Here is a 26,683-nt window from a genome sequence, read left to right as displayed (position 1 = left end):
AGCCAGGGCTGGGTTATCCAGTTAATGGGAACTCACAGTTGGTAGAGACAAAGACTTTGACCAGTACTACAGTGAAGATAAAGACTACAGTAGGTCCGAAGCAGGGTAGCTCCCAGGGAAAGAGAACATGCGCCTCACAGCTTCAATGGGAACACGTCCCTGGGGCAGTTCATAACCACTTCTGATGAACACCAGAAACTAATACCACAGTGAGGACAGTCTGAGGACTTAATGATAGCACATATAACACACATGAGCCTTCCACACGCTTTAGTTTCCTTGACAACACACTGTAGACTACTCAAAGTCCAAATATTTCTTCTCTATAAATGTCAGCAACAGAGTCTATAACAGGGAACGTGAAAAGGGTATTTTGATGACGTTATTCCGTTTAATGGAAAAGAAAAACAATGGCATCTGACTACTTCTGACTCCTTGGTGCTTATATAAATCAGAAGCCAAGCCAGTTACCTCTTCTCCGGGATAAATGCTGTGCCGAATTCCTGTGCGTCTTGCTTTTGCACTGCATTTGCAAAGCGGTCCATCGTTCATCTGTCAGAAACAGAATGCAGTCAGTGTTACTGGGGGGAAATCCACGCCAGGCACCAGGATGCCTTAGAAACCATGAGCTTTAATGACAGGAGTACTGAGGCTCTGACGAGGCTGTCTGATTAGAAGATTAAACGGATGTTCCAAAACCAATAAAGCTGCCAACTGTCTATAAAGTCTGATAAAAGGAAACTGGGACAACCTAGGAATCTCAAGTCATGTGTACAGCCAAGCAGGAAACACCAATCAATGTCAGCACACTGTCTGTCCCATTGTCTCCTTCCTCTCTGCAGGACCCTCTTCTCTCTCTTATTTCAGAAAAAAATGATGTCACACACATAGAAACAGATGTATTTCATATCCTAAACAATACGGTGTAACAACTACTGACAGGGTGCTATATTATATTAGGTATTATATGTAATCTTGAGATTTAAGGCATAAAAGAGGTGGGTGTCACTCACATGTAAATACTACAATTTATTCAGAAGACTCTACATCTGTGGATTTTGGTATCTGTGCAGATCCTGGAATCAATCTCCTTAGACACCGAGGAATGACAATATACTGACACATTTTTTAAGTACTAGGGATTTATAATTCATTGTGCTCAATTAAAATATAAATGAAAATATCTCTATAAGACTTTGGCAAGAAATAGTACAGTGAAAAACTTAAATTCTTTTTAGCCTTTTGGGAAATCTAAAGCTCCAGGAAGTAAAGCAGAAAAATAACATTACTACCTAAAAAATAGTGTTAGGATATTATGAAGTAACAGCTGGCAAATAAGAGGCTTAATAACTTTTCATCAAAAATCCTAACATACTCTGAGTGCTAGTCACAGCTTCCAGGGGAGCAGACAAACGGCCACGTTCCTGCCTCCACCAGCATCCGTGCTCCCATATGGACACCTTCACAAGGCTCAAGTACACTGAGGACAGGAAACCACGCACAATATATAACGGTGTAGCAACAACGTAGGCCTAGGTAGGCTGAACAGAACAGTAACACACACATCCACACAAACACACACGCACACATACAAACACATGAACACACACACACACAAGGCAAGGCTGACACTTCCTAACTGACAACCGCCACCAGTGAAAAGGACCAGGTACACGGGTATGGAGAAAGATTTCTTTTCGGACAGAAAAAAAAAAAGTTCTAAAACTTGTAGTGCTGGTACACAGTCCTGAAGAATATACAGAAAATGGCAGTGGATTATAAACGTCTATGTAAGTCCTGTGACATGTAACGCCTTCATCTGAATGAAAAGGAAAGCAGTAAGTATGGTCACATCTGTTTAGAATGCCGGCACTCCAGAAGCCGAGGCAGAAAAAGTCACAGGTTCAAGGTCAACCTGGAGAGTTAATTTAAAATACAATTTAAAATACACTGAAAACTTTGCAAAGGTTTCTACTCAATTCCAAGGCATCAAAAAGTACATTGTTCTCAGTCATTTCAATTGTTTTAATCCTTTTCAAACAAACAAACAAAACTGGAGCTGAAGAGAAGACACGGCTCCATGGTTAAGGACACTGGCTCCTCTCCCACGAGGCCTTGGTCTAGTCCCAGCACACATGTTGTAACTCACAACTATATGTAACTCCAGTTGCAGAGGATCCAAGGCCCTTTTCTGGCCACCATGAGCACAAGGCTTGCATGTGGTACACAGAGAGACATGCAGGCCAACACCCATACACTTAAAATAATAATAATAATAATAATAATAATAATAATAATAATAATAATAAAATTTTTAAAGCTTTTAAAATAGCTGTTATCTAATAAGAATCAGAAGAAATTTCTAATTAATCCTGAATGGTATTAACTTATTCACAAACTGTAACTGGTAAATTACCATATAGTGCAAGTTGGGATGTGTCTTACACATAACAAATCACATCCAGAAAAGACACATTTTCATATGGACTGTGTATTTGTAAGATACAAATGTGTCATAAAGATACCGTTTTTTGAGATCCAAGCTCTGTGGCACAAGCATGTGTGTAACCTAGCACTCAAGAGGCCAGCCAAAACTATATAGTAAGATTCTGTCTCAACAACAACAAATGCCTATTTACATTGCTTTTATCAGATGTTACTTCAAAAAACTATATAATCACAAAATTTTAACTGTTCCAGCTTCTGTCATTAGTTCACATGCTCAACCAAGAAGAGAATTCACAAAATCTCACGACTGTTACCAACTAAAACAATTGATATTGTATAGAATGTTTCTGTTCGATATTTAGCAGCAAGACCCCTTCCCGGTGAGCTGCTTTTAAAAGGCCCACAGGCTCTTCCCCCCTGCTGTCTTTCTGCTTCCTCCTCCTGTGAGTCTGATGAAGAGCACGTCTATGCTGCCCTGAACAAGGGTGCAGGCGCTGTCAGTGTGACTCAGGGAACAGCTGTTCTGTGCTCACACTCGGGAGCTGAACTCTGAAGCGGGAGAGAAACGGCTCTGAAAAATGACTCATAGCCCCGGGAGTAAGGTTCCAATACCAGCAAGCATACACCTTCTCAGCCCTGAGTCGTAAACGTGACATGTGGGCTTGCAACATTCATAGCAAAAGCATAAAAACGCCCGCACCTGGCCCGGGTCGTTGTACCAAAGTTCTTCATGAAGTCGGTCAGGGTGAGCCTTTTTGCGTTTAATCTCCGCAATGACATCGAACACCTCCGAGTCAGAGCTGCTTGAGCAGGAGCTGTCCTCGTCAGTCTCGCACTCAGATTCACTGGAGCTCTCTAGTGGAAGGGGGAGAGAAAACATAGACGTTCATGGATGTAACAAGATGGTTCTCCAGACACTTTCAAACGCCCAAAACTTTAGCTGGGGTCACTGTTCACTCCTACAGTAAATTTTTGAGGGGTTAGTCGACACCAAACACTGTTGAAGCAATGCCATGAAAAGCATACAGTTCAGAGTGCTAAGTCATAATGTAGCTGGGAAGCAGAAAAAAAATATATAGATTTTATAAAGAAAATGAGAACTAATAATGACAAATACCAAGTACAAGCAACAGGTACCAGTGATTTCACACCGTAAAAACCAGTATCGACTCAATAAAGAGCCAGTCCACTGGTAGCCAGAAAGGTCAGTGGCAACTTCACAGAATGGACATGTGCAACTGAGCCATTGGACAGAGGAGGAGGCTGACACAAGGGTGAGAGGGGCCATGTAGCCCAGGCCTGGACATGGGCCAGGGAAAGACTCTGAGCTCAACGGAGCAACCCTTGGGGGACGAGGGTGGAAACACCCCAAATGCCAGACTCTGGGCTAAGGATGAAGATCTTATCCTTTTTTCTCTTGATAACAGCCATGAGTATATATATATATCCCTTCACTCACAAGCGTAACCCCAGTACTCAAGGGCATACGAGGAGATCAAGAGTTCAAGGCCATCCTCAACTACATAATGAATTTAAAGCCAGGTTAAATTAAATGAGACTCCATCTCAAAAAAACAAAACAAAAAACAACAACAAAACCAGAAAGAGACCGAGTTCCTGAAAGCAACTGCCTGAAAACAGACAATTATGATGTATGAAGCAAGCTACAAGAGATACAGACAGGATTTCACTTAGGTGAAGTACTTGAAGCCATCAGATGCAGAGACAGAAAGCAATGAAGGTTGGAGTGGGAGACTTTCTGCATTTTTGCTTAATGGAAACATTTCAGTTTTACAGGATGAAGAGTTCTGCAAACTGGTTGCAGCCGATACACATGTACTTACTAACACACTAGATGATTCCAATGGTTACCAGGGCATACTTTGTATTGTGTTTTGTTACAACTTGAGATAAGAACCTGAAAGTAGCAGCATAATAACAAAATCCAGTACTGTAAAGTTTATCTTAGATAGACAATACTGTCAGTCGCATTTCGCAACAGGAAAACTGAGACACAGAGACTTACGCCCAAGTCACTTAGCAGAGCCAGGCCGTTTGGTTCTGAGTCTAACTGTGCCACTACCACACAGCATGAGACAAAATGAATCTGGGCAAGGGAGAGCTAAACAGAAGATGTGATGGCACATGAAAGTCTCACTGTGACCACTTCCCCACCTTTTGGCCAAGATCAAGTGTAGTAACATCCGAGCATGGTGCTATGCTAGGGGCTAAGGACACAAAGTGGCATTTTAAAAGCATTTCTATCCTCAGATACCATCAGCACCTTGTAACCTGCAACCCTCTGGAGGCTGAAGGAAGAGGGCAACCATGAGTTCAAGTCTGGCCTGGGCAAGATACTAGATTTCAGGCTAACTGGACTGCAGAATGAGAGCCTGTCTCAAAAAACTGGAGGGGTTCAGGGGGAGAGTCTCACCAACTACTTCAAACAACAGAACTTACACTTATAACAGACTATGAAGGGAAAAAAAAAATCTGTCAGTAGGTAGAAAGCTTCACACTGGAGTGATGCTTCCTCAAACAAGGAGTGCCCAGCAACAGAAGGAGCCGGGGAAGTGTCACTTGTTTTCAAGAATTTAAGGCACAATTCCCTGCTTTTAGAGGGATGCCCAGGATACAGCACTTTCTGATTCTGAGGCTAGACAACTCCGCAAGAGATGAACATGTTAGCCCGCCTTATAAAATAAAATTGTATACACTCTGGAATGTAACTGAGAAAGTAAGAACACATACCTGCTGACTATAGCTAACAAAAATAAAATGAAAAGAGAAAACATTTCAAGTTGGCTAATCTAAAGGCTGGAATTCAGCAGAACTAACACAGCAGTCTTGAGCTCGTCCACTCACCCAAATCTTCATCTAGCTTTGTCTTCGGAGGCTCCCATGGAGGCCGGGCAGCTTTGGCCTTCTCTTGCCTGGTCCCCAAATCTTCCTCAAATTTGTCATACAAATCACGGAGCCTGCTTGTTCCTACAACTGTAGAGTCTCCCTTTGCAAAGTAAAGGATCAGCGTGAGAAGCCATATGAATGATCATCATAGGAAAAAACCCCTTAACTACAAGATGCTATTTTTAAGTCCCCAATGCAATCAATATTTGAAAAGGAAAACACCCCACACTGGCAGCAAGCTTCTGAACCACACACATTGTATGCCTGGTGGGTCAGGGAAATGCACTTCAATTACACTGAGCAGCGTGGGGACTGTTGGCATATGCCCATGACATGTGACATTAAAAAAATACCATGACCCTTGGAGCAAAAGAAAGTCTCCCCTTCTCTCTCCCCAACAAGCACACCCAGGAAGTACAGGGCTTCTACACCATAGTCTTAGAGGAGTCCTCTGCCGCTGCCCACTGTCCTTCCACAATGGAAATCACATTGAACGGCCAGACTGTTTGACCTAGTGACCGCAAAATGTAGCATTAGAAGGGAAGCTGGTAAGGCACTGGCAGTCTAGCATTTGGCTTAGAATCTTCTGACAGAGAAGGTGGCAAGAATGTCAGGGGTGTTACAGAAGGGTCTTGGGCATGAGGAAAACTACGAACAGCTACCAGAAGTGAGGAACCCACAGGAGACACTGGGCAGTCAAACAAGAACCTCTGCTCAATAGCTAAAAATAAAAAAAATAAAAAAAATTAAAAACCTGCCAGCAACGTAATGAGAAAGATTTTCTCTAGAGCTCCAGAACGGAATGTGCTGCCCTTCTGACACCTTGACTTACACAACGCAATCCAAGCTCAACCTCTGACCCTTGGAGCTGTGAAATGATAAACACTTGTTTTTCAAGCCACACAGCTTAGAAAGCTTTGTCATGGCCACAAAGAAAAACAAACTCCATGGACATGAGTGACACGGCTCTGGGAGAGATGGAAGCGGACCTTGGGAAAGGTACACGCTTCTCTGTGTCCTGTACGCAGACAGAGGTAAGAATACAACGCCTACACAGTGCCACTCGAGAACTCTGGAGGATTCTGAAGACATTAGATGCTGTTCCCGAGCCACGAACCAAATGCTGGCCCAGCCTCCCTCTACACCCCTGGGAAGAAAACCAGAAGCCCGATGCATTCAAGCAGCACACAAGTATAACTCCTGGTTACACTCTATCAGGTATCCTACCACTATCACGGACTCCTCAATCCTTCTTTTTCCAAAGACAAGGAAACCTTTCAAGTTCTACATAGGTAAGGGTCACAAGGGAAGCAACGGACAGTCCAAAAGCAATACATACTCAGTAGAAGCCGTACTTCAGGGCCAGCAAGATGGCTAAGCAGGTCAAGGCACCTGCTGCTGAGCCTGACAACCTGAGTTCAGACCCCGTGACCGTCTTCGTGGGAGGAGCAAACCAGCTCCTACGGCTATCCCGTGATCACACTCATGACCACATGTATACAAAATATAAAGAAATGTTTAGAAAAAGAAAATAATTTCAGATTTAAGGTTTTAATCTTTTCCCAAATTAACAAACGCTGTATGATCTTCTCCTGAGACTCGGGGCAGTGGCAGCCAGATGTTGCTCTCAGGCATCTACGCCATCAAGAAGGGACACGGCCCACAGTCTGTCCCACACTATGCTGCCAGGGTTTCTTGGATATATGTTCCCAAAAATGTACAAGAGCTACTCAATACTCCATTATAAGACAGACTTTGTATAAGATGATTTTGTCCAATAACAGAGTAGAACCCCAGTGCTCTGAGCACAGGGCTAACTGTGACATTTTGCTGCGTGTATTAAATATAACCAGGACTAAAGACATCTTCAACTTACAATGGTGTTGCTAAATATAGCCCTGCCCTAAAGCAAGGAGCATCTCTACATTTACAAAATTTCAAAGAGCAAAACCCCATCTTACTGAACCTCACCCAATAAATGTCACACAGCCAACTTCTTGATCCCTAAACTGTAGGGCCACTGTTCCACTCATTCATTTAATTAATGACCCTTATTTGATATCCACCTTGTATCAAGTATGACATATGAGCCTAACTTATAATTAATTGGACATAAACACTTGGTCTCCAGTGGTGGCGCTGCTTGGTGAGGTTACGGAACCTTTACAAGGTACAGACTAAATAGAGGAAGGCCGTCTCCGGAGGACGGATAACTAGAGGAAGGCTGTCTCCAGAGGACGGATAACTAGAGGAAGGCTGTCTCCGGAGGACAGATAACTAGAGGAAGACTGTCTCTGGAGGATGGGCTCTGAGCGTTTATAGCCTCACCCTGCCTCCGGTTCTTTGTCTTTCAGTTTCCTACATGACACTGAGATATGATCTCTTTCCAGGACCTTGTCTGGTCTCAGAAGATAAGCAGGTAGGGGCCTGATTAGTATTCTGACTGTTGTATTCAACTTCTTGCTCCAGCCAGCTCCTGCCACACCCACCCCTGCCATTGTGGACTCTAACCACAAGCCAAAATAACTTCCCCTTTCGTTGTTTCTGGTCAAGGTATTTTATCAGAGCAAAAGAAAAGTAACTGGTAACAGCGACAGACAGCTGTCTGAAGACAGTTTGGGTTCTCACCACAGGGAAAGGATGCTATTAGCATCCGACGGATAGGGCCTACAGATGCTGCCCAATATCCTACAATACACAGGCAATGCCTACAAAGAATCATCTGGCCTAAATGCCACACTGCTGTGGTGGAGAAACCCTGGTCCACACGGTCTCTGTTTCACACCTACCACCTGATCCATGGGGTCACTGGAGTAATAGCTTTCCGAATGTGTGCATCGGATCCACACGGGCTTGAGGAGCTCTTCCTCCTCCTCCTCGGTTTTCTCAGGAGGCATCTCCTCTGCCTCTTTTTCTTTGATGGATGTATAGTTCTTCTCTTTGCCAGAGCCCTGGCTGTCGCTCCATCTGTCTTTTTCCTCCTCCCAGCGAGCTCTCTTCCTATCCCTGCTTGGGGAACGACTTCAAAAGGAGGGGAGGAAAGTTCGTTATTGAAAATAATGAATGTTCCATTATCTAAGCTACCTGGTGCATTTTCCGCCTACATGCGAATGTCACGTCCATGCACCATGCCAAGTTTCACTAAACCAGCGATTCCCAAATGCCAGTCTGCTAGCATCAGAATCACCTGGTTTATCTGTATAAAAATACAAACTCCAAGTCCCTACCCCAGATTTACTTACTGATTCATATTCTCTGGGGATGGGGCCCAAGAATCTGTAGTTTTAATAATCTCCCCAGGTAATTCTGGTGTGCACCCAGTGGGTTCAGGAGCAACTGGCAAACCATAACTCCTAGAAGAGAAGACACTCAGAAAATATTTGGGCATCTCTACTTACAGACAATTTCATCAATGAAAACCATAGTTTTCAATCTTTCACATACTGCTTTGCCAAAATAATTTTTTAAAGCTTCCCAACGCCTGGCCTGCACTTGGCTATGGGTTTAGCCTGACAGCTAATCCGAGGAAGCAGCAGTAACACTCACAACATCGCTCTGGAAAAACAGACTTAAGTATTACACCCAAACTGTGGCTAATTATGGTCCTCAAAATACTAATGTCAACTTAGTTAATAATGAGGATAAGAAATCTACTATCCTTGAATTCCTGGGGCTTAAAATACATAAAGATTAATCCTACGAATGTACTTGGAGGAAAAAAATCTATAGGGTAGATTCTAACTTAAGCCTATTAAATTTAGATAGAACCTAAAATCCTTCAAAAAGACAGCTGGTGAGAATCGTTACATTATTAAATCAGTGTGTGCTCACTGTCCACTGATAAAATTACTACTACCTAATAAAGTTTGCCTCTAGATTTAAGTGAAAAATTATTTTTGAGACAGACATGGTGACTTGTTTTACTCTAAATAAAAATGGCCCCTTGACTCATACAGAGTGGTATTACTGGAGGTATGGCCTTGTTGGAGTAGGTGTGGCCTTGTTGGAGGAAGTGTATCACTGGGGGGTAGCAGGGTAAACTTTGATGTTTCAGAAGGGCAAGATAGGCCTGCTGCAGGCTCTTTCTCTTCCTGCTGCCTTCGATCTGGATACAGAACTCTCAGCTACTTTCCCAGCACTATGCCTGCCGGCAAGCTGCCATCCTTCCTACAATCCTAACAATGGACTAACTGTAGAGAAATGCTCTGAGAGAGTCTGCCCTGGAGGTCAGGAAGTCAGCTGTGATGGCTTCTGTGCTATCTGCAGCGGAAGTGATCAGATGGCCTAGATCCTGGCAGTGGCAGGGGTAGTGAGGGTAGTTAAGTAAGATGCCAAGTCTTCTGGGACGTGAGAACTGAATAGATGTGCTGGAGCAGGGAAGACATAGCAGTCGTAACTCTGAGCTCTGGTGTTCCTCACTGTGAGCAGGGGGACATGAGGCAAGAGATAAGAACGTTAGTTCTATTCAGGGCAGTGACATGATGACCAGTGTTCACCGAGGAAGACACATTTGTAGTCATGGCACTGGTGTAGCACTTGTGCACTTGCCAGAAGATTCGGGATGTTACAGAGATGATGGTCCATGGGCAAGAATAACATGTAAAGTCACGCAGCACTCCGTCGTTTTATGAGAGAGGGATGGGTAGAGGAATCAGAATGTATTATATACATGGGCGCAACCATCAGACAACATTTAGGAAAAAACTTCAGACTTACGGCAAAGATTTCAAAGCACTATTTTGAGGAGATGTGTAGAAATGAGACCTGGCATGTGTTTTTGAGGGCTGTCTATCTGGTATTAGGTATAAGGAGAGAGGACGCCGCCGCACACTTTGGTAATTGATCTGACAAATGTATTCACACCAGGAGAAGTGTTAACTAACCTGCCATGAGATCTGTTAAGTTAAGGTGTGCACACGTAAGAGGAGATTAGACACCAGTGGTCGTTCGCCCTCTGCTCCTAGCACTTCTGATGTGGAAGCAGGAGGATCAGGAATTCAAAGTGTCCCTCACATCTCTCATCAAACATGGTAAGTTTGAGGCCAGCCTAGGCTACAATTAATTAATAATATAATTAATATTAAAATATTAAAAGTAAACTTAAGAATATTGAAAATACTCATAGAATATAATTGTTATCAATAAGTGGTATTTTAGATAACTTTTGTTAATATGTTTATGCTTTCTTTGTCTTTCTTTGCTTTTGCTTTTTTGTTACTGAGGTGGGGTCTCACTACATAGATAACTTGCAACAGTCTTCCCCTCTCTGCTTCCTCAGTGTTGGGAAAAAGGTTTGCACCAGTGTACCCAGACTGTGCTTTCTTTTTCTTTTCTCTTTTCTTTCCTTTTTTTTTTTCTTTTCCGTGACAGGGTTTCTCTGTATAGCCCTGGCTGGCTTTGAACTCACGAGATCTGCCTGCCTATCCTTTGCTTTTCTACCGAGAACACACACCTCCTAACTGGAGGACTCTTATGGAGATTTTCCTCAAACTCCAACAGCACTGGCACTGTGCTTCTCACCTCCCAGGCCACCCTGGCCAGAGCTGTAACGGGGACTTGGCAGACAGTGGGACAAGCACAGAAACTCACATTTTAAGAGGTAATGCTAATCGCTTACCTTCCGGATCTCTTATACTCTTTTTTGTAGGACCTTTCCAGAGACGGCGATCTGCGGTTCTCCCGGTGCCTGTGTCTCTCTCGTTCCCGCTCTCTTTGAGGAAATAATACAAGAGGTTTTCAGCAGAGAGACTCAAAATCACCATGTCTTCACTGAACCTTCCTCTGAAGAAAGAAAATTTTAGGGACTAGCCCTACTTATTGCTCCTCAGTTTACTGAGGGACAGGCATAGTCTCTCCACAGGCAGTTTTGGACGTTGTCCCCAGCACTCAGCACTCAGTTCACGTTTCTCACAATCTTCTCAAGACCCTCTAATCAGCTAACCTACAGCAAACGAACCCCCTGACTACTGGCTTCCAGAAACTGTTTACTTAACAAATAAATGCAGACTAAAGGTCTTATAGCAAAGTTGAGAACAAGCAGTATGATGAGTGCCCTGGACCTTATGGAGTGGGGCCGGAGCTGCAGCTGTGAGCGCTCGCTCAGTGACCCGCCAGACGAGGACTTGAGCACGTGGGTGCTACTTTCCTCTAGAAAAGCACCCCAAATAGACAGATTGACCTCAAGTGAGATGAGAAACTGAGAACGCTTTCAGTATAAACCTAGAATATAGTAACAGCTTGAGTTTATTTGACAGAGGCAGTAAACACCCAGAATACAAATCAGCATCCAGTCTGTCTCCATCAGAGCCACCAACCTGAAGGAAGAAGACACACCCAACTGAAGAAGATAGCTGACCATCTTTTATTTGGAGTTTTCAAGCTTACAATATTTATCAACTTTATAAAGCCTGGGTATCCCCTAATTTGAAAATCTGAAATACTGAAATATTTCAAATTTCAAAAGTTTCTGAGCAAGATGTTAACATCTTGATTTTTCAGTCTGGGGGGGAGGGGTCAACAAAAAGAATAAATCTAAAATATCTGAACTCAAAAATAGCACCTACTCCCCTACTTATATCCAAGAAATGACCAAACGGTAAAAATCAAATCAGTCGAATTCAGCAGCTATTCACCATGGAGAACCACAGATGGGTCGAAAGCTGTCCTGGGTAGCAACTTCTATCAAAAGGTTAGATATTGGGTAACAACTCTAATTGTGTGGGCATCTTGTTGATTGAGCATTTCTAAATATATAAATCCTTTAGATAATCATTAAGTTTTAAGAGTCTCATTTCTACCGGGCTCTGTGAGGATGGCAGATATTGTCTGGGGTTCAGCTTTGTGGTTGCAGCATCTCATGGGTGCCAGGGGCTGTGCATCTAACTAGCCAGAGCCCTGGTCAGAGCTGAGGAGCAGTGGGAACATGGTGGCTGCCTGGGAACAAGCCGGACCAAGCTGGACTGGGCGCCAATTTCTAAATATTGCCCATAACATGTGTGTGTGTGTGTGTGTGTGTGTGTGTGTGTGTGCGCACTCGCGCACGTGCGTTTTATTAATATGCAAGTTCCCAAGATCCTCCTTTCTTAAAAAAGGTTAAGCTATTCCTTAGGTGTCTATGCTGTGCAGCTGTGACAGGTACACCTTTACCTTGAGCAGAGTAGCCTGGGAGTGACTGTGAGGCAGCTCTGCTTAGCTAGGCAAAGTCAATGGTGTGATACTGCCACCCTGCAGAACTGCATGCTAGCACCCTATACCTAAGTTCCCTTCCCCACACTTTAGAACAATCTTTCATGGTAACAAGTACATATTACTCTTTCTGGAAAGTTTGCCTTGGAACAATCTTGCAGTTGCTATTTAATTATATTTGGGGCATAAGCAAGCATGTAAGCGTTCTGTTGTCTCTGCTCTGACTATGGACATGACGTGACTAGCTGTTTCAGGTTCCTGCCTTGTATTCCTACAGTGACGGGCTATAACTTGGAATCAAAGGCTGAAATAAACCCTTATCCCCTAAATTGTTTTTTTAAATGTTTGTTTTTTATAAAAAGCAAACACACACACACACAGCAGAAGTAAAACTGGGACAGATTGCCTCCTTTAAAGATTTTTTTTTTATTTAGAAAAATTTGGTACTGGGAAAAAAAAAACATGAATCTACAACTAAACAGTATTTTTCAAATACAACTTTCCTCTGTGAGAACACTTCAGTGCAGGAAAACAGGCTAAAGCTATTTTGGGACTATAACTTGAATGAGTAGTCTTGCTTCTCTTTAAAGGCAACAGTGTTCAAAGTGGTCACCGAGCTCTGCTTCCGGGTTGGTGATGCACGCACATCACCCGTTTGTAAAGAACAGAGAGTCACAACCCAAAGGTGACCACAACGAGCAAAATTAAAGCCCCAATGATTTAAAACAATGAAATCTTTCATGCTGTGGGATCATCATTAAAGCACACCGGTGTCACAGAGGGAAAAGGCCACACTGGTCTACACCAGTCATTTTGGAACGCTTTCCTAAACCACCCTTTTTTCTTTACAACCCATTTACTTGTCAGTCTTCCTTGTGAAAAGTCTAAACCATCTTTTTTTTTTTTAAATTAAAAATCAAGTGCATGCCAGACAGTAGTGTGGCACTCCTTCAATCCCAACACTAGGGAAGCAGAGCTAGAAGAATCTCTGAGTCCGAGGCCAGTCTGGTCTACAGAGTGAGTTCCAGGACAACCTGGGCTACACAGAGAAATCCTATCTCAAAAAACCCAGAGAGGGAAAAGTGCACACGTTTTTGTTGGTCTGCAGACAGAAACTGGCCGTGTCTGAGCCACTGCAGCTTTATTAGGGAACTTTACGTGTGGGCTTACCTGCTCCTTTCGTAGCTGCGGTGGCGAGGTGGCGGCGTTCTGTCCCGATCATATTCTGAGCGGTAGCGACTATCAGGTCTTCTCCTTTCAGGACTACGGCCGCGCTCCCTGCGCTCCAGGGACCGATGCCTCTCGCCTCGCCCATGACTGTGATCTCGGTGCCTGTGGTCGTCATAGTGTTTAAGCCTTTCTGGGGACCTTCTCTCACTCTGAGCCTTTGGGAGTGAGTATGGAGGGAGATGTCTAAAATGAGGGGTACTGCTGTTATTAGCACTGGGTGGGAAAGAACTGGAGTTGTTCTGGTAACTGTTGAAATTGGGAGGTGGGAAACTGTGAGAGTATCCGGGAGGGTACTGGTAGTTAACCTGCTGCGGCATGACGGGAGGGGGAGGGGGGTGAGGCACAGAAGGAGGGGGGACCATGAAGGGAAAAGTGCCCTGTCCAGGAGGTGTTCCAGAGACTGGGGGGTTATTTTGACAAGGCATTGGAGGGGGCATGGGTGGGAAACAGGGAGGCACTGGGAAAGGATGTCTCATCTGGTGGTTGGGGTAAGGGGGTCTAACTGGGCAGGGTGGGATAGGGCCTTGTGCTGACGGTGCTACCGGTGGCGGGTAAGGAGCATAGTCCGGTCGTGGGGGCATATAGTTGGGGGCTTGAGAGTTCGAGTACGAGGAAGAGGGGGCGCTCGGAGGCTCGTATTGATATTGTGCAGACGGCTGCTGAGGATGAAGAAGTCTCAGGTTTTGGGGCCTGAAAGCTGGTGCTGAGGCTCTGGCTCCATGTCCTCCGTGTCCTCCATGTCCTCCGTGTCCTCCATGTCCTCCTCCTCCTCCTCCTCCCCCATGTCCTCCTCGTCCCCGGGGACACCCGCGTCCTGGGTGGTACGACATTCTATGACTTTTTTTAGAGAAAAGGAGAAATCAAAATATGGGTCTCACCAAGACCCACAGTGTGGAGGGAACTGAATCCTACAAGCTGCCCTTACACAGACGTAAACACACACACACACACACACACACACACACACACACACACGAATGCGCTCAAGCACACATGCAAACACTCACGGACTATAAATGTAAATTTTAAAGTAAATTTTTAAAAACCTCATAAGGATTCAAGTTCGAGCCCCAACACATAATGCATATCAAAACACAAAACATGATGTACTTGTAATCCCAGAGCCAAGAGGGCAGAGACAGGAGGATTCCCGGGGCTCACTGTCCAGTCATACAGTAAGAGATCCTGTCTCAAAAATAAAGTGGGTAGTGCCTGAGAAGAAGATGACAGAGGCCATCCTCTATCTTCTGCAAGTATCTGCGCATGTGCACACACACATCACTATGCCAACACCACGCCAACAGGTTTCCTAAATACCTAACTATCCTGATGAGCCCCTACGCACTTAATCAGTAGCACCAATAGTCAACCCATATAAAAAAAATTTATTTTTCCCTAAAACCTTTACAGCTGTTCTTTCCCGTCTGTTCCACGTGGCACACTACAGCCAGTCCCTTAGATCCGACAGCAGTCCCTGCTCCTCCTCCTCTCCATCCATTTCCTATCCTTGACCACAGTTCCCTCGAATCTTGCCCAGTGTCTTGACAGCTCATTTGTTAAAACAACCCATACAGTTCTGACCCACTCTGCTTCAGTGGGTACCAGGCAATGCGTCAGACGTAGAAGGAGCCAACATTTCACTCCCTGAAGGGCAGGTTGAAAACAGGACTGCTGAACACCACTTAAATGGGCAGGCTGCTGCCCACACATCCCTGGCATCTCCAGCAGCCAGGGTACTTTCCGGGCCAGCTCGGATGCTGGGTGCCGTCTCTGGACATCCTTCCTCACATCTCAAGCCCTCCTCGCTGCTTACAATAACTCTTCTATCACACAGAGACACCAACCCCATCCAAACAGAGGCTGTACCAACTCCCCAAACTCACCCAACTCATCTGCATCCAACCCCATCCCCAATTTCCTGCTCCTAGCAAAGCTTATCTTGCCAGAAGCACCTAGGGCTCCATCTCCAAATCTGTATTTGGGACTAGGGGACCACTCTATGTCTGCCATCTCCCAATCTTTGCCTACTACCCAACCCTTCACATCAGCATTTAGATATCCAGTCTATTCAACACACAATGCTTGCCTTGGCCTCCAGTTCTCCCTCAACTTTGCACTGCCTCATTTTCTTCATGTTCAAACTTCCTAAAAATGATGGTATGGACTAAACGTTTGTCTCCTCAGAATCCTTACATTCCTGTGGTGATACATGGTGGATGGAGCCTGAGGAAGTAACTAGGATTAAAATAATCTTGGGTGCTATTAACGTGAGTCGCAACTGCGCTGGTTAGAATGAGGAAAGACCCCATACGTTCACATATTAGAATGTGTGGTCCCCAGAGAGCAGAACTCACTAAGAAGGATTAAGACCTGTTGGAGGTGCTGTGTCACTGTGGGGCAGCTTTGCGGTTTCAAAAGCCCACACCAGGCCCAGGCCTTGTCTCTCTTTCTGTCTCCCTCTCTCCCTCCCTCCCTCCCTCCCTTCTTGCCTGACTGCATGTGGTTCAGGATGTAAGCCCAATGCCTTCCTCCCTCCCTTCCCTCCCTCCCTCCCTCCCTCCCTCCCTCCCTGCCTGCCTGCCACCATGCTTCCTGCCAAGGGAATACTTCTAATCAGATGCTTTCATACAAAAATTTGCCTTATTTCTGGTGTCTCTTCACAGCAACAGAAGAGTCACTAAGAGTATGGTAATCTAACGATGGGATTAGTGCCCTTATGAAGACAGAAGAAAGTCTAGTCTCTACCTGGTGAGGAAAGATACAGCAAGAAAGCCACCTGAACATCAAGACAAGAATCTTCATCATGAAAGTGAATCTGAAAACTGACCATGCTAGCACCTTGACAAAAGTCTAGAGTCCACCTTCAGTATGTAAACAGGGTTAGTACCAGGACCTTGATTTCTACGGGTACTGAAAAGCAGGAACCCTCAATTCCCTTCCCAATAAATATAATTTGTAGGGTATCAAGACATACACACTTACCAGGGAATAGTCCTGAAAGCTTTTCCTCCCTTACCTCATTTAACTAAAACCTTATCTCAAAACTAGCATAATGTATGTGTCCCTCCATCTTAACAAAAAGGTTCTGGGTTTGGTTTTTGGCTCTGGTTTGATTTCGTTTGCTTTTTTGAGATATGGTCTCATTCTGCAACCCTGGGTTGCCTGGAACTTGTTATGGTGCAGATTGGTCTGGAACTCACAGAGATCAGACTGACTCTGCCTCCCAAAGTAAAAAATTCCTATCATTTTCTTTGCAAATACTTTAATAATACTTAATACGTGCTCCCTTAACCAGCTACAGTAATACTCTTTCTGATTTTTCGGCAACCCCATCACCACACATAAAACTTCAGTGACTATTCTTCACTGTCTACTTGACTAATCTGGAACTAAAACCCAAAAATGGAAGCCACAATTGAGGGGATTTTTGCTTAATCTGAAGTAGAATAGACTTCTGATCCAGATCTTTGAGATCGGAAGATACATCTTTAATCTATCTGTATCTAACCTGGGCCACACCTCCTTGCTGGAAGCAAGGACATGGGACAAAGGACATGGGAGAAGGAAGCTTTTGTTCCTTGCCTGCTTAGTCTTGCCTTCTTAGCAACTCCATTCCTTCACTGGAGCCTACTTTATCAGCTTCTAGCACATACTGAAGACCAGCTATGACATCCAGCCTCATGGACTGAGCAACTACAGAACCAACCACTGGACCTTCACAGTCATTTACGGCCAGCTATTGTTGGGTTACTGTGATGGTTTGTATATGCTTGGACCAGGGAGTGGCACTATTAGGAGGTGTGGCCTTGTCAGAGTAGGTGTGTCACTGTGGGTGTGGGTTTTAAAACAATCATCCTAGCTGCCTGGAAGTCAGTATTCTGCTAGCAGCCTTCAGATGAAGATGTAGAACTCTCAGCTCCTCCTGCACCATGCCTGCCTGGATGCTGCCATGTTCCCACCTTGATGATAATGGACTGAATCTCTGAACCTGTAAGCCAGCCCCAATTAAATGTTGTCCTTATAAGAGTTGCCTTGGTCATGGTGTCTGTTCACAGTGGTAAAACCCTAACTAAGACAGAAATTGGTACCATGGACTAGGGTATTGCTGTGATAGGCCTGACCATGCTTTTGCTTGGAAGAATGTAGATTTTGGGACTTTGGATTTGGAAAGCAGTAGAATGCTTTAAATGGGGCTTAATGGGCTATCCTAGTAGGAATATACAAGACTTTGTTACTGATAATGATTTGAATTGTGTGGACCTGGCCCAAGAGATTTCAGTGGAGAATTTCAGTATGTGGCCAAGAGACTGTTTTTCTGGTATTTTGGTGAAGAATGTGGCTACTTTTTGCCCTTGTTTGAAGAGTCTGTCTGAGGCCAAGGTGAAGAGATTCAGATTAACTGCACTGACAAAGGACATCTCAGAAATGCCCATCATAGACTATGTTCTCTGGTTAAGTCTCATTTAGAGCATTTTAAACAAGCATAGTGAAGGACCCTAAGAGCTTTTGCCAGACTTACACTGTCCCCTCTACAGCTTCCCCCTCCTGCCTGGGGTCAAGGCTTGAGTAACCACAGAATGTACCGACTGATAGTCATCTGACCCTCTGGAAAGTCCCAGACGGAGTTCAAATGCGAGTCATGATCTGTGCATGCTTGCTAGCCAATAGATTTAAAGGTCAATATGCTTAGCTAGTAAGTTTGAACTGTAACCTTGCTGATGTAAACTGTGGCTCTAAAAAAAATATAAAAACTGCTTGTAATAGACATTGGGGTTGCCTTCTAGACACTGGCCTTGAGGGACTAATTGAAGGTAACCCCAGAAAATAAGCCTCTTGCTTTTGCATGGATCTGCGTCTAGGTGTCTTACTCAGGGGCTTCTCGAAGTAAGTACCACTGACCAAGGGTCGGGGTCTTACAGTAGCAGGCTAAGAAAGGAATAACAGTGGTGGGAGGGGTGACAGATCCAGATTACCATGGGAAAATTGGATGGCCTCTCTACAATGGAGGTAAGAAGTATTATGTCAGGAGTGCAGGAGGTCCCTTAGGGCGTCTCTTAGAACTGCCATGTCCTGTGACTAAAATCAACAGGAAACAACAGCCTAGTCCAGGCAGGCACGGTACAGGAGGAGCTCAGAGTTCTACATTTTCATCTGAAGGCTGCTAGCAGAATACTAACTTTCAAGCAGCTAGGATGAGGGTCTTAAAGCCCACGTCCACATTGACACACCAACTCCAATAAGCCCACCCCTCCCTGGGCCAAGCAGTTAGCTAGAAAAAAATGTCTGCAAGCTATTGTAACTAAGTCTTCTTATGAAATGAAAGAGATTCACTGTATAAGATCTCTAACTCTAGAGAACCTTCCTTAGATTTCCTGCTCTTACAATACTCTCTGCAGCTTCTTAGCAGGTCCTACAAGCATCACAGTCCACCAATAATTATGTAAGTCTACCTTCAATGCCTATGTGTCATCAAGAACTGCAAACTCGATCAGGGGAGGCCTCTAGGATGTTTCCTTGACTCTTCTGGTCTGGTTCCTAGCTGTACACACAAATCTCTTAACAAGTTGACCATAGATAACAGAATGAACACAGTTCCTGCCTTTCCTCTGAATCTGAAATTTTTCCACCCTCTCTGGCCTACCCTCTCCCGTCTAGTCTCTCGAAACTGCCATTTCCAGCATACCACTTACCACGTACTGCCTTGCATTGTGATGTGTCCTGTAGATTAGCTACATCTTCTGCTCACGATGTAAGTTCTACAAGACAGAAAAAGACATATTTCCAAAACTGCCAGTGCTAAAAAAAAAGGGGGGGAGGGAGGAAGGTTGGTTTTATTTACAATCATCTTATCAGTAATTTTAAATCTTCTAGTGTGCTTAGCCTATTAACAAAATCAGGAACATACTGAGCTACTGTCAATTTTTTAAGCAAACTGCCTGCCATCCTTATTAGTTGGGCAGTTGTGCAAACCCACATATCCATTGCTAAACTGACCAAAAGCACAGCCACCTGCCGGCTCTGGTTTAGTAAAAGACTGAAGGAAAGACTTCCTCCATCCTCCGCAGACAAATTTCCCTTCACTATAATATAAAGTAGGCATAAAGCCAACATAAAAATCCCAGTGAAAACTGAATTCAAATTCAAACACAGCCAGGACCCGACTTAACACAACAGCTACTACTCTTTACTTTCAGTCTCAGCATCTTCCCACAGAACATTGTAAACATAAATGAACCCCCACAGAGTGCTTTAACATACACACACACACACACACACACACACACACACGAACACACAAATATTGTGCTATCCCAGTACTGGGAAGGTAGAGACAAGCAGACCTCTGTGAGTTCAAAGCCAGCCTGGTCTATAGAGCTAGAATTCTAGGACAGCCAAGGCTCAGGCTTTAATGCAGAAACATCTTTCTAGGGACTAGAGAATGGCTCAGCCGTGAAGAACACTTGCTGCTCTGGCAGAGTCCAGTTTCCAGGACCCGCGGCGGGTGGCTCACAACTGCCAGGTGACCCAATGCCCTCTTCTAGCCTCCAGAGCTACCTGCACACAAGTGTACATACAAATATGTGGCCCAGTGGCTTTCAACCTTCCTATTGCTGTGACCCTTTCAGACAGTTCCTCATGTTCTGGTGCCCTCCCAGCCATACAGTTATTTCACTGCTACTTCATGACTGTAATTTTGCTACTGTTATGAATCATATTGTAAATACGTAATAGGCAGGGTATCTAATATACGTCTCCTGTGACTTTCCAGGCACAGCCAGCCACTGTTGGGTTAGGCAGATCACGGCCTGCGAGTCATTCTAATAAATCGCCTTCCTATACATGTAGATTCATTCTGTAAGTTCTTTTAACTCTAGAGAACCCTGACTAATACACACATAAAATATAAACATACGGACACACAGACACAAAAATAAAAATTTTTAAAAATGTTTGTCGCTTTCAAACTGGCAAAGTAAAAAAAAAAAAGAAAGAAATAATTGAGCTCTATCAATTACTACTTAATAAACAATAGCTAGCTACCAAATAATAGGATGAATAATTGTTCCTCGTTCCAATACTCTCATGATTAAACTTGGGACTCAAAGCCAACAGAATTGAGAACAAACACCATGCTTGGTATTTGAGGTCTTAACCTAAATCCAACCTCACCCGGGCTTCTCATCATATTTCCTTCTCCACAAAGTCCCTGTCAACCTATACTTCTGGGCCAGTTAATATACCAAGCACTACCATGAAACTTCTTTGCTTCCACTCCCCTTACTTCTGCAACAAATTCCTACCCACCCACTTAACCTCTTCTTGTGAAGAACTCCTGACTTCCTCTGTGGACTCAAGCTCGTTCCTTCTACGTTGCTACTGCTTAGTGTGTACTCAGTTCTCTTACGGAACTTACCAGAATCTGCCGTATGTGACAGTCATGTGTGCCCACGTTGAATTCCTCCAGTATGTGACTAGATCTTTGAAATCAGTTCATTCATTCATTCCTGCATCCTCCACAGCCTCTACACAAAGTAAACGGCAGGCAAGATTGACTCTCCGTCATTGAGTATATGTCTAAATCACTAAGTTTACACGACATCCCTTCCAATTTCTCCCCCAGAAATACCCATTTTCAAAACCATCTGGGAAGCAGCCATATTCATTGATTCCATCACTTACTGAGCCAACACACGTGACTGTCCCAAGCTCTGTAGACTCAAAAATGAATAAGGCACGCAAGCCTGCCGAGTTCAAGGATCGCAAAACACACATACAAATGTTTACATAATAACAACAGTAATACGATGTCCTGAACACTATAAAAAGAAAAACGCAATGTGCTAAATACAAGAAAATAAGGATGTAGAGTGTCCAGGAGAACAAAAAGGACTGTACTGAAGCTAGAGGTGGACAACAGTCAGGGGAATTAACACCTCTCCACGGTGTAAAACGGAACGGCACACTACGGAACGGCACACTCCGTTAGAAAAGCTAGACCATGCTGTACCACTGTACTGTGGATGCAAAGTTTAATTCAAGTCAATTTAACCCACGTGGGAAATGCCTATTCCTGGGCTGCCCTTTGAAAACAGGGAAATTGAGGGAACGATTCTGGACAATTTACTTGTCCAGGACCCGCAACGAGAGTTGCAAGGTGTGCCTAGAAGTCGCTGAAAACCCCGCGCTTTCCCCAGGTTGAAGCTGCAGCCAGGCCTCCTGCTGGATGAAGAGCAATTGCACGTTGCCTGGTTTGCATCTCCCGCCAGCATGCGAGGTCAGTGCAGGACTCCGGGACTCGCCTCCCCCTGCAGCCCGGGAGGCCTGGCGGCTGGACCACAGCTTGTGTTCCATAAATAGATGAAAGGCATCCCATCTACGGGATCTGTATCGAGGGTCGCTCTTTCGCCCTGGCCGCAGATCTCCCCCGAAGCCACCCAAGCCGGACTTCCAAGATCGTTTCGCTCAGTTCGGGACTCCATTTAAATCCCGACACTCGATACTCGTTCTCCGAACACCCATCAAGCGCCCCCGTTTACCTAGGGAATCCTGGGGTCGCCGCTACGGAAGCCGAGCCTGGTTACTATAACAGCCTCCACGACAGAGGCGCCGCCCGAGCCTCCGGAACAGGAAATCCCGGGAATTAAAAAGCAAACCCATGAAAGCTGGGCCTTGGGAGGGAAAAACTCTCCGGAGCGTGTCGCAGCACCTTTTGCGCTGTGATTGGCGGATCAGTGAGAGTGACGGACATCTAGACCAATCGATATTGTCTAGAGTTCTCACACCCGCCTCTCCACCTTGTTGTCCTCCAATCCGGAAGCGCAACCGGGTGAGCGCGCGTTTCCGTCGCGGGGCGTGCGGGTTGAAGGTGCCGGGCGTCCTCTCCCAGGTGTCTCGGAGTCACTGCGGAGTCACTGCGGCCTGAGTCTCGCGGAGACATGAGTGACGCCGGAGGCGATGGCGCGCGCCTCAGGCGCTACCCCAAGCTTCCGGTGTGGGTGGTGGAGGATCACCAGGAGGTGAGCGGGCGACCCAAGCCCTAGCTTGAGGGATTCGAACCCCGGCAGCCTGCAGAGACTTGACCAGCACCTAACGCTGGCTGCAGCCTGTCCCCCTGCCGACGTCGTCATCCTGCCGTTTTAACTTAAGGGTTAGCTCCAACCTGAATGAACCCTCGGCTGTGAAATGGGGACAATAATCGTAGATCGTGTTATAGGGCTGTTGCTGAAGACGTAAGCCTTCAGCGTTTATTGACGTTTTATATGACAGTTTTATAGTAAAGTGGGTACCTTAAGTAGACGTCTGGAAGACGACCAAGCAAGTCCAGGAGACTTGTTATGGCACCCCTGGAGGGTCTCTGGGTATAAAACAAAATGGAACAAGAGTGAAGCTCAGCGGTACAGTGGTTACCACAGGCCTTGGGTTCAGTCCCTTCCTCCAGGAAAAAGTAGGAGAAGGTTATTTATTGATGGAGAAAGTTAAAGGAGGAAAGAAAGTCGATCTCTGAGATAAACCCAGCTTTGGGTTCGTCTGTGCTTTTAAATTTGGTAGTGAAGTTGGATGTATAGCCTGTAAGAGGAAAAAGTCATCTAGTTCCGCTCCACCATCCTAAAGGGACAGAAAATGCCCTAAAACACAATTTAATGCTAGATAGAGTGACTGGTTCTGGGCTGTTGGGTGATAAAGATGGAGATTATCATCAGAACCATCTATGGTAAAGAATATTTTTATTTTCCCACTTTTGACAACTTGATGCACTTCAAGTTGGTGCAGTCTTTCCGTTTGTCGTTTTGTCTGCTCTTGACAGAGTGCAATTCTCAATGTGTGTGTGTCTCTATTACAGGTTCTGCCTTTCATATACCGGGCCATAGGTTCGAAGCATCTTCCTGATAGTAATATACGTTTTTTACATTTTGACTCCCACCCAGACCTCCTTATTCCTGTGAATATGCCAGCAGACACTGTGTTTGATAAAGAAACACTCTTTCGGTAACATGATTTTTCTATCATATTTTATGTATTTGAAATACAGCGTAAAGCGGATGATTAACAATAGATTTTGCTGCACTCACCATGTTTGGGATTTTTATTTGTTTGTTTGCTTGCCTTTTAAATTTTTATTTTATTTTATTTTATTTTATTTTATTTTATTTTATTTTATTTTATTTTTTACCAACTAAAAGAGCCAAAATAAGGATCATGTGCAGTGAGTGGCTGATACCTGTGATCCCAGCCCTTCGAATGCTGAGGCAGGAGAATTACAGTTTGAGGAGAGCCAGGGCTACATTGAAGCCTCTTTATGGTTAAGTGTTGTCAAGATTCTTGGCAGAATCTAGAATTATCTGAGAAGTGGGCTACAGGGCTTGTCTCTGGGGAATGATCTTGGTTGGATTAATAGAATCTCCCTAGGCATTCATACATGTGAGTCTGTAGGTCCACTCTTACTCAAACCAGCACACATTCCTACCCTCGATAACTACTAACGTAGTGTACTGCCTTGTTTTGTGTGTCAGCTTGACACAAGATGGAGTTGTTGTGCCAGGGAAATGTTAGTGATCCCCCAAAACACACACAGGAGCCAATCTGACGCAACTCACAGCAGGGTCTTCATTCTATTCGAGCTAGCTCAGTCCCCGCCCCCAGCGCACCACCATCACACAAGACGGTTTGGGTGGTGGGGGAGCCCCGAATGTCAACTGGGCAAAGCTTTATAGTAAGTGGCAAGCAGGAAGTACGTGTACAAGCATCTAATTGGAAAGCTACTGTGGCTTTTAACATAATTGGCTGGGGCTAGGAGTCATAAAGTTAACTTCTGCTCCCCTCCGCATTGGTGGTCCTTGGGCAAGGGGTTGACTTGTAGCCTGGGAGGTGCAGGTTTGTTGGGGGAATAACCTGGAGATACTGATCTTGTTGAGGATGTAACCTGGAAACTCTGGTCTTATTGTGGGAATTAGCCTAGAGACTGGAACTAGGCACAGGTATTCTAGAGGGGCAACTTGGAAACTAATGGTAGGTACCAGTCTGTTAGTTTACCTGAGTTCAAACTTAGGTCAGGTTCTCTAAAATGGAGTCTGAATTTAAAAGCTTTGGCATCTCAGAGTAATCACAGAGAAAGGAGCTTCCCTTGAAGAAATGCCTCCATGAGATCCAGCTGTAAGGCATTTTCTCAATTAGTAATCAAGAGTGGGAGGGCCCATTGTGGGTGGTGCTATTACTGGGCTGATAGTCTTGAGTTCTATAAGAAAGCAAGCTGAGCAAGCCAGTAAGTAACATCCCTCCATGGCCCTGCATCAGCTCCTTCCTGCCCTGTGTGAGTTCCTTTCCTGACTTCCTTTGATGATGAACAGCAATGTGGAAATGTAAGCTGAATAAACCCTTTCCTCCCCCAACTTGCTTCTTGGTCATGATGTGCAGAACTAGAAACCCTGACTAAGACACTCTCCCACTGAGGCCAGACAAGGCAACCCTGTTGGGGAAAAGATTCCATACTCAGGCTACAATCCCCCCACCCCCACCCTGCCACCCTACTCCAGTTGTTGGGGATCGACTTGTTATATAGCCAAGGTCGATCTTGAACCCCTGCTCCTCCTCCCCGTGCCGCATATGCCACCATGCCCACGGTCTGCAGTCTTTTATACTCTTCCAAAATCAAGCCTCGGAAGTCATGAGTTATGTTGTGTATGTTTACTTTACTTAAAATTAAAAGTGAAATTTGTAGATGTTCATTGTAAAATATTAAATTATTATGTCTAGGTAAACAAGTTTTCTTATTTAAAAAAGTACATTTATAAAGCTATCTCATGGCCTTATTTACATTTTTTAAAATTTCTTATATTTTGCCCTTGTAAATGACACCTGGGCTGTCCCTCTGTCTCACTCAGCCCATTGCCATATGTCATTTTGAGTGAGGTTTATGATGAAGATTGATACTCTTACAGAAGTGATTAGAAAAATGAGGTAGTATTTTCAATACTAATTTAGATAAGTAATGTTGTAACTATTCTTTGATCCTCCACCAAAACGCCACAAGCTTCTGAAAGCTTAACTGGAATACAGACTCCAACAGTTCAGCCCTGGGTCTAAATAAAAATATCTGCTTAGGAACAAGAATTAATAAAACCAAGAACATTCTCCAGTAAAACCTTTGGACAAGGGTGATTGCTAGTTACAAAACATGAAGTGACTACCAAAAGACCTTGCATGGCATGGCTCTTAGGATACCAACCCACCATGATGTTTGTGTGCCATCAGTACAATGTTCATTCAGCGGATGGAAAATAGTATTTCCATGAAAATAGCTTTAACCTAGTAGTCTCCGGAACCTCCCAAGGGGCTGTACTCTTAAAACCTGCTGTCTTAAAAAAAGGTTGGGGGAAAAATCATTAATATTTTAACGTTTCCGTTTTTTCTAGAGAACTGAGTATTGAAAATTGGATTATACCTGCAGTTTACGCTGGCCATATTTCTCACGTAATCTGGCTTCATCCAACATGGGCCCAGCAAATCAGAGAGGGCAAACACCACTTCTTAGTAGGCAAAGACATTTCTACCACAACCATCAGGTAATTTCCTCATTGTCAGTGAGTATGGAAGGATTTGAATTTTTTTCATTATACTTTGGGTTCCTGTAGTAACTTCTACTACAGCATCATGGTAAGCCCCAGCCCCTCCAAAAATAGTTCTTAAATCATCAGAAACAGAGTCTTCATTCTGTTGATCTCCTTCATATAGTCCTTGTATCCATTACTAGTTAAATTGTTTTGCTTTGTTTTAAATAACATTTCCTGGAATTTGGATTCCATTGCTGGCTAACTTCATCTAGCCTTTGTAGTACTATATAACCATAGATATGTAGTACTGTATAACCATGGCTGTGTGGTACTGTATGACCATGGCTGTGTGGTACTGTATAACCA

General features: G+C 44.4%; 2 protein-coding genes across 3 annotated transcripts in view; one reads left to right on the top strand and one right to left on the bottom strand.

The window, feature by feature from the left end:
- Drosha (drosha ribonuclease III) overlaps nucleotides 1-22,445 on the bottom strand; it is a 108,871-nt gene extending 86,426 nt beyond the window's left edge. The window contains exons 1-10 of the mRNA XM_028767570.1: nucleotides 22,307-22,445; nucleotides 21,184-21,292; nucleotides 19,460-19,525; nucleotides 13,710-14,606; nucleotides 10,972-11,064; nucleotides 8,597-8,707; nucleotides 8,144-8,375; nucleotides 5,313-5,454; nucleotides 3,149-3,303; nucleotides 472-552 (exon numbers count right to left, since the gene is read on the bottom strand). Of these exons, the coding sequence (XP_028623403.1) occupies nucleotides 472-552; nucleotides 3,149-3,303; nucleotides 5,313-5,454; nucleotides 8,144-8,375; nucleotides 8,597-8,707; nucleotides 10,972-11,064; nucleotides 13,710-14,606; nucleotides 19,460-19,476 (1,728 nt within the window). The 5' untranslated portion in view covers nucleotides 19,477-19,525; nucleotides 21,184-21,292; nucleotides 22,307-22,445. The remainder of the gene's footprint in view (nucleotides 1-471; nucleotides 553-3,148; nucleotides 3,304-5,312; nucleotides 5,455-8,143; nucleotides 8,376-8,596; nucleotides 8,708-10,971; nucleotides 11,065-13,709; nucleotides 14,607-19,459; nucleotides 19,526-21,183; nucleotides 21,293-22,306) is intronic.
- A 213-nt stretch (nucleotides 22,446-22,658) lies between these two features.
- CUNH5orf22 (chromosome unknown C5orf22 homolog) overlaps nucleotides 22,659-26,683 on the top strand; it is a 15,403-nt gene continuing 11,378 nt past the window's right edge. The window contains exons 1-3 of one of the 2 annotated variants that reach the window (XM_028767695.1): nucleotides 22,659-22,786; nucleotides 23,611-23,756; nucleotides 26,180-26,329. In XM_028767695.1, the coding sequence (XP_028623528.1) occupies nucleotides 22,706-22,786; nucleotides 23,611-23,756; nucleotides 26,180-26,329 (377 nt within the window). In that variant the 5' untranslated portion in view covers nucleotides 22,659-22,705. The remainder of the gene's footprint in view (nucleotides 22,787-23,610; nucleotides 23,757-26,179; nucleotides 26,330-26,683) is intronic. The other variant, XM_028767696.1, reaches the window with a different exon arrangement.

Source organism: Grammomys surdaster, unplaced genomic scaffold, assembly GCF_004785775.1.
Source record: "Grammomys surdaster isolate TR1022 unplaced genomic scaffold, NIH_TR_1.0 174, whole genome shotgun sequence".
Taxonomy (NCBI): domain Eukaryota; kingdom Metazoa; phylum Chordata; class Mammalia; order Rodentia; family Muridae; genus Grammomys; species Grammomys surdaster.
The sequence above is the reverse complement of the archived record's forward strand: the minus strand, read 5'-3'. Positions and strand labels throughout refer to the sequence as shown.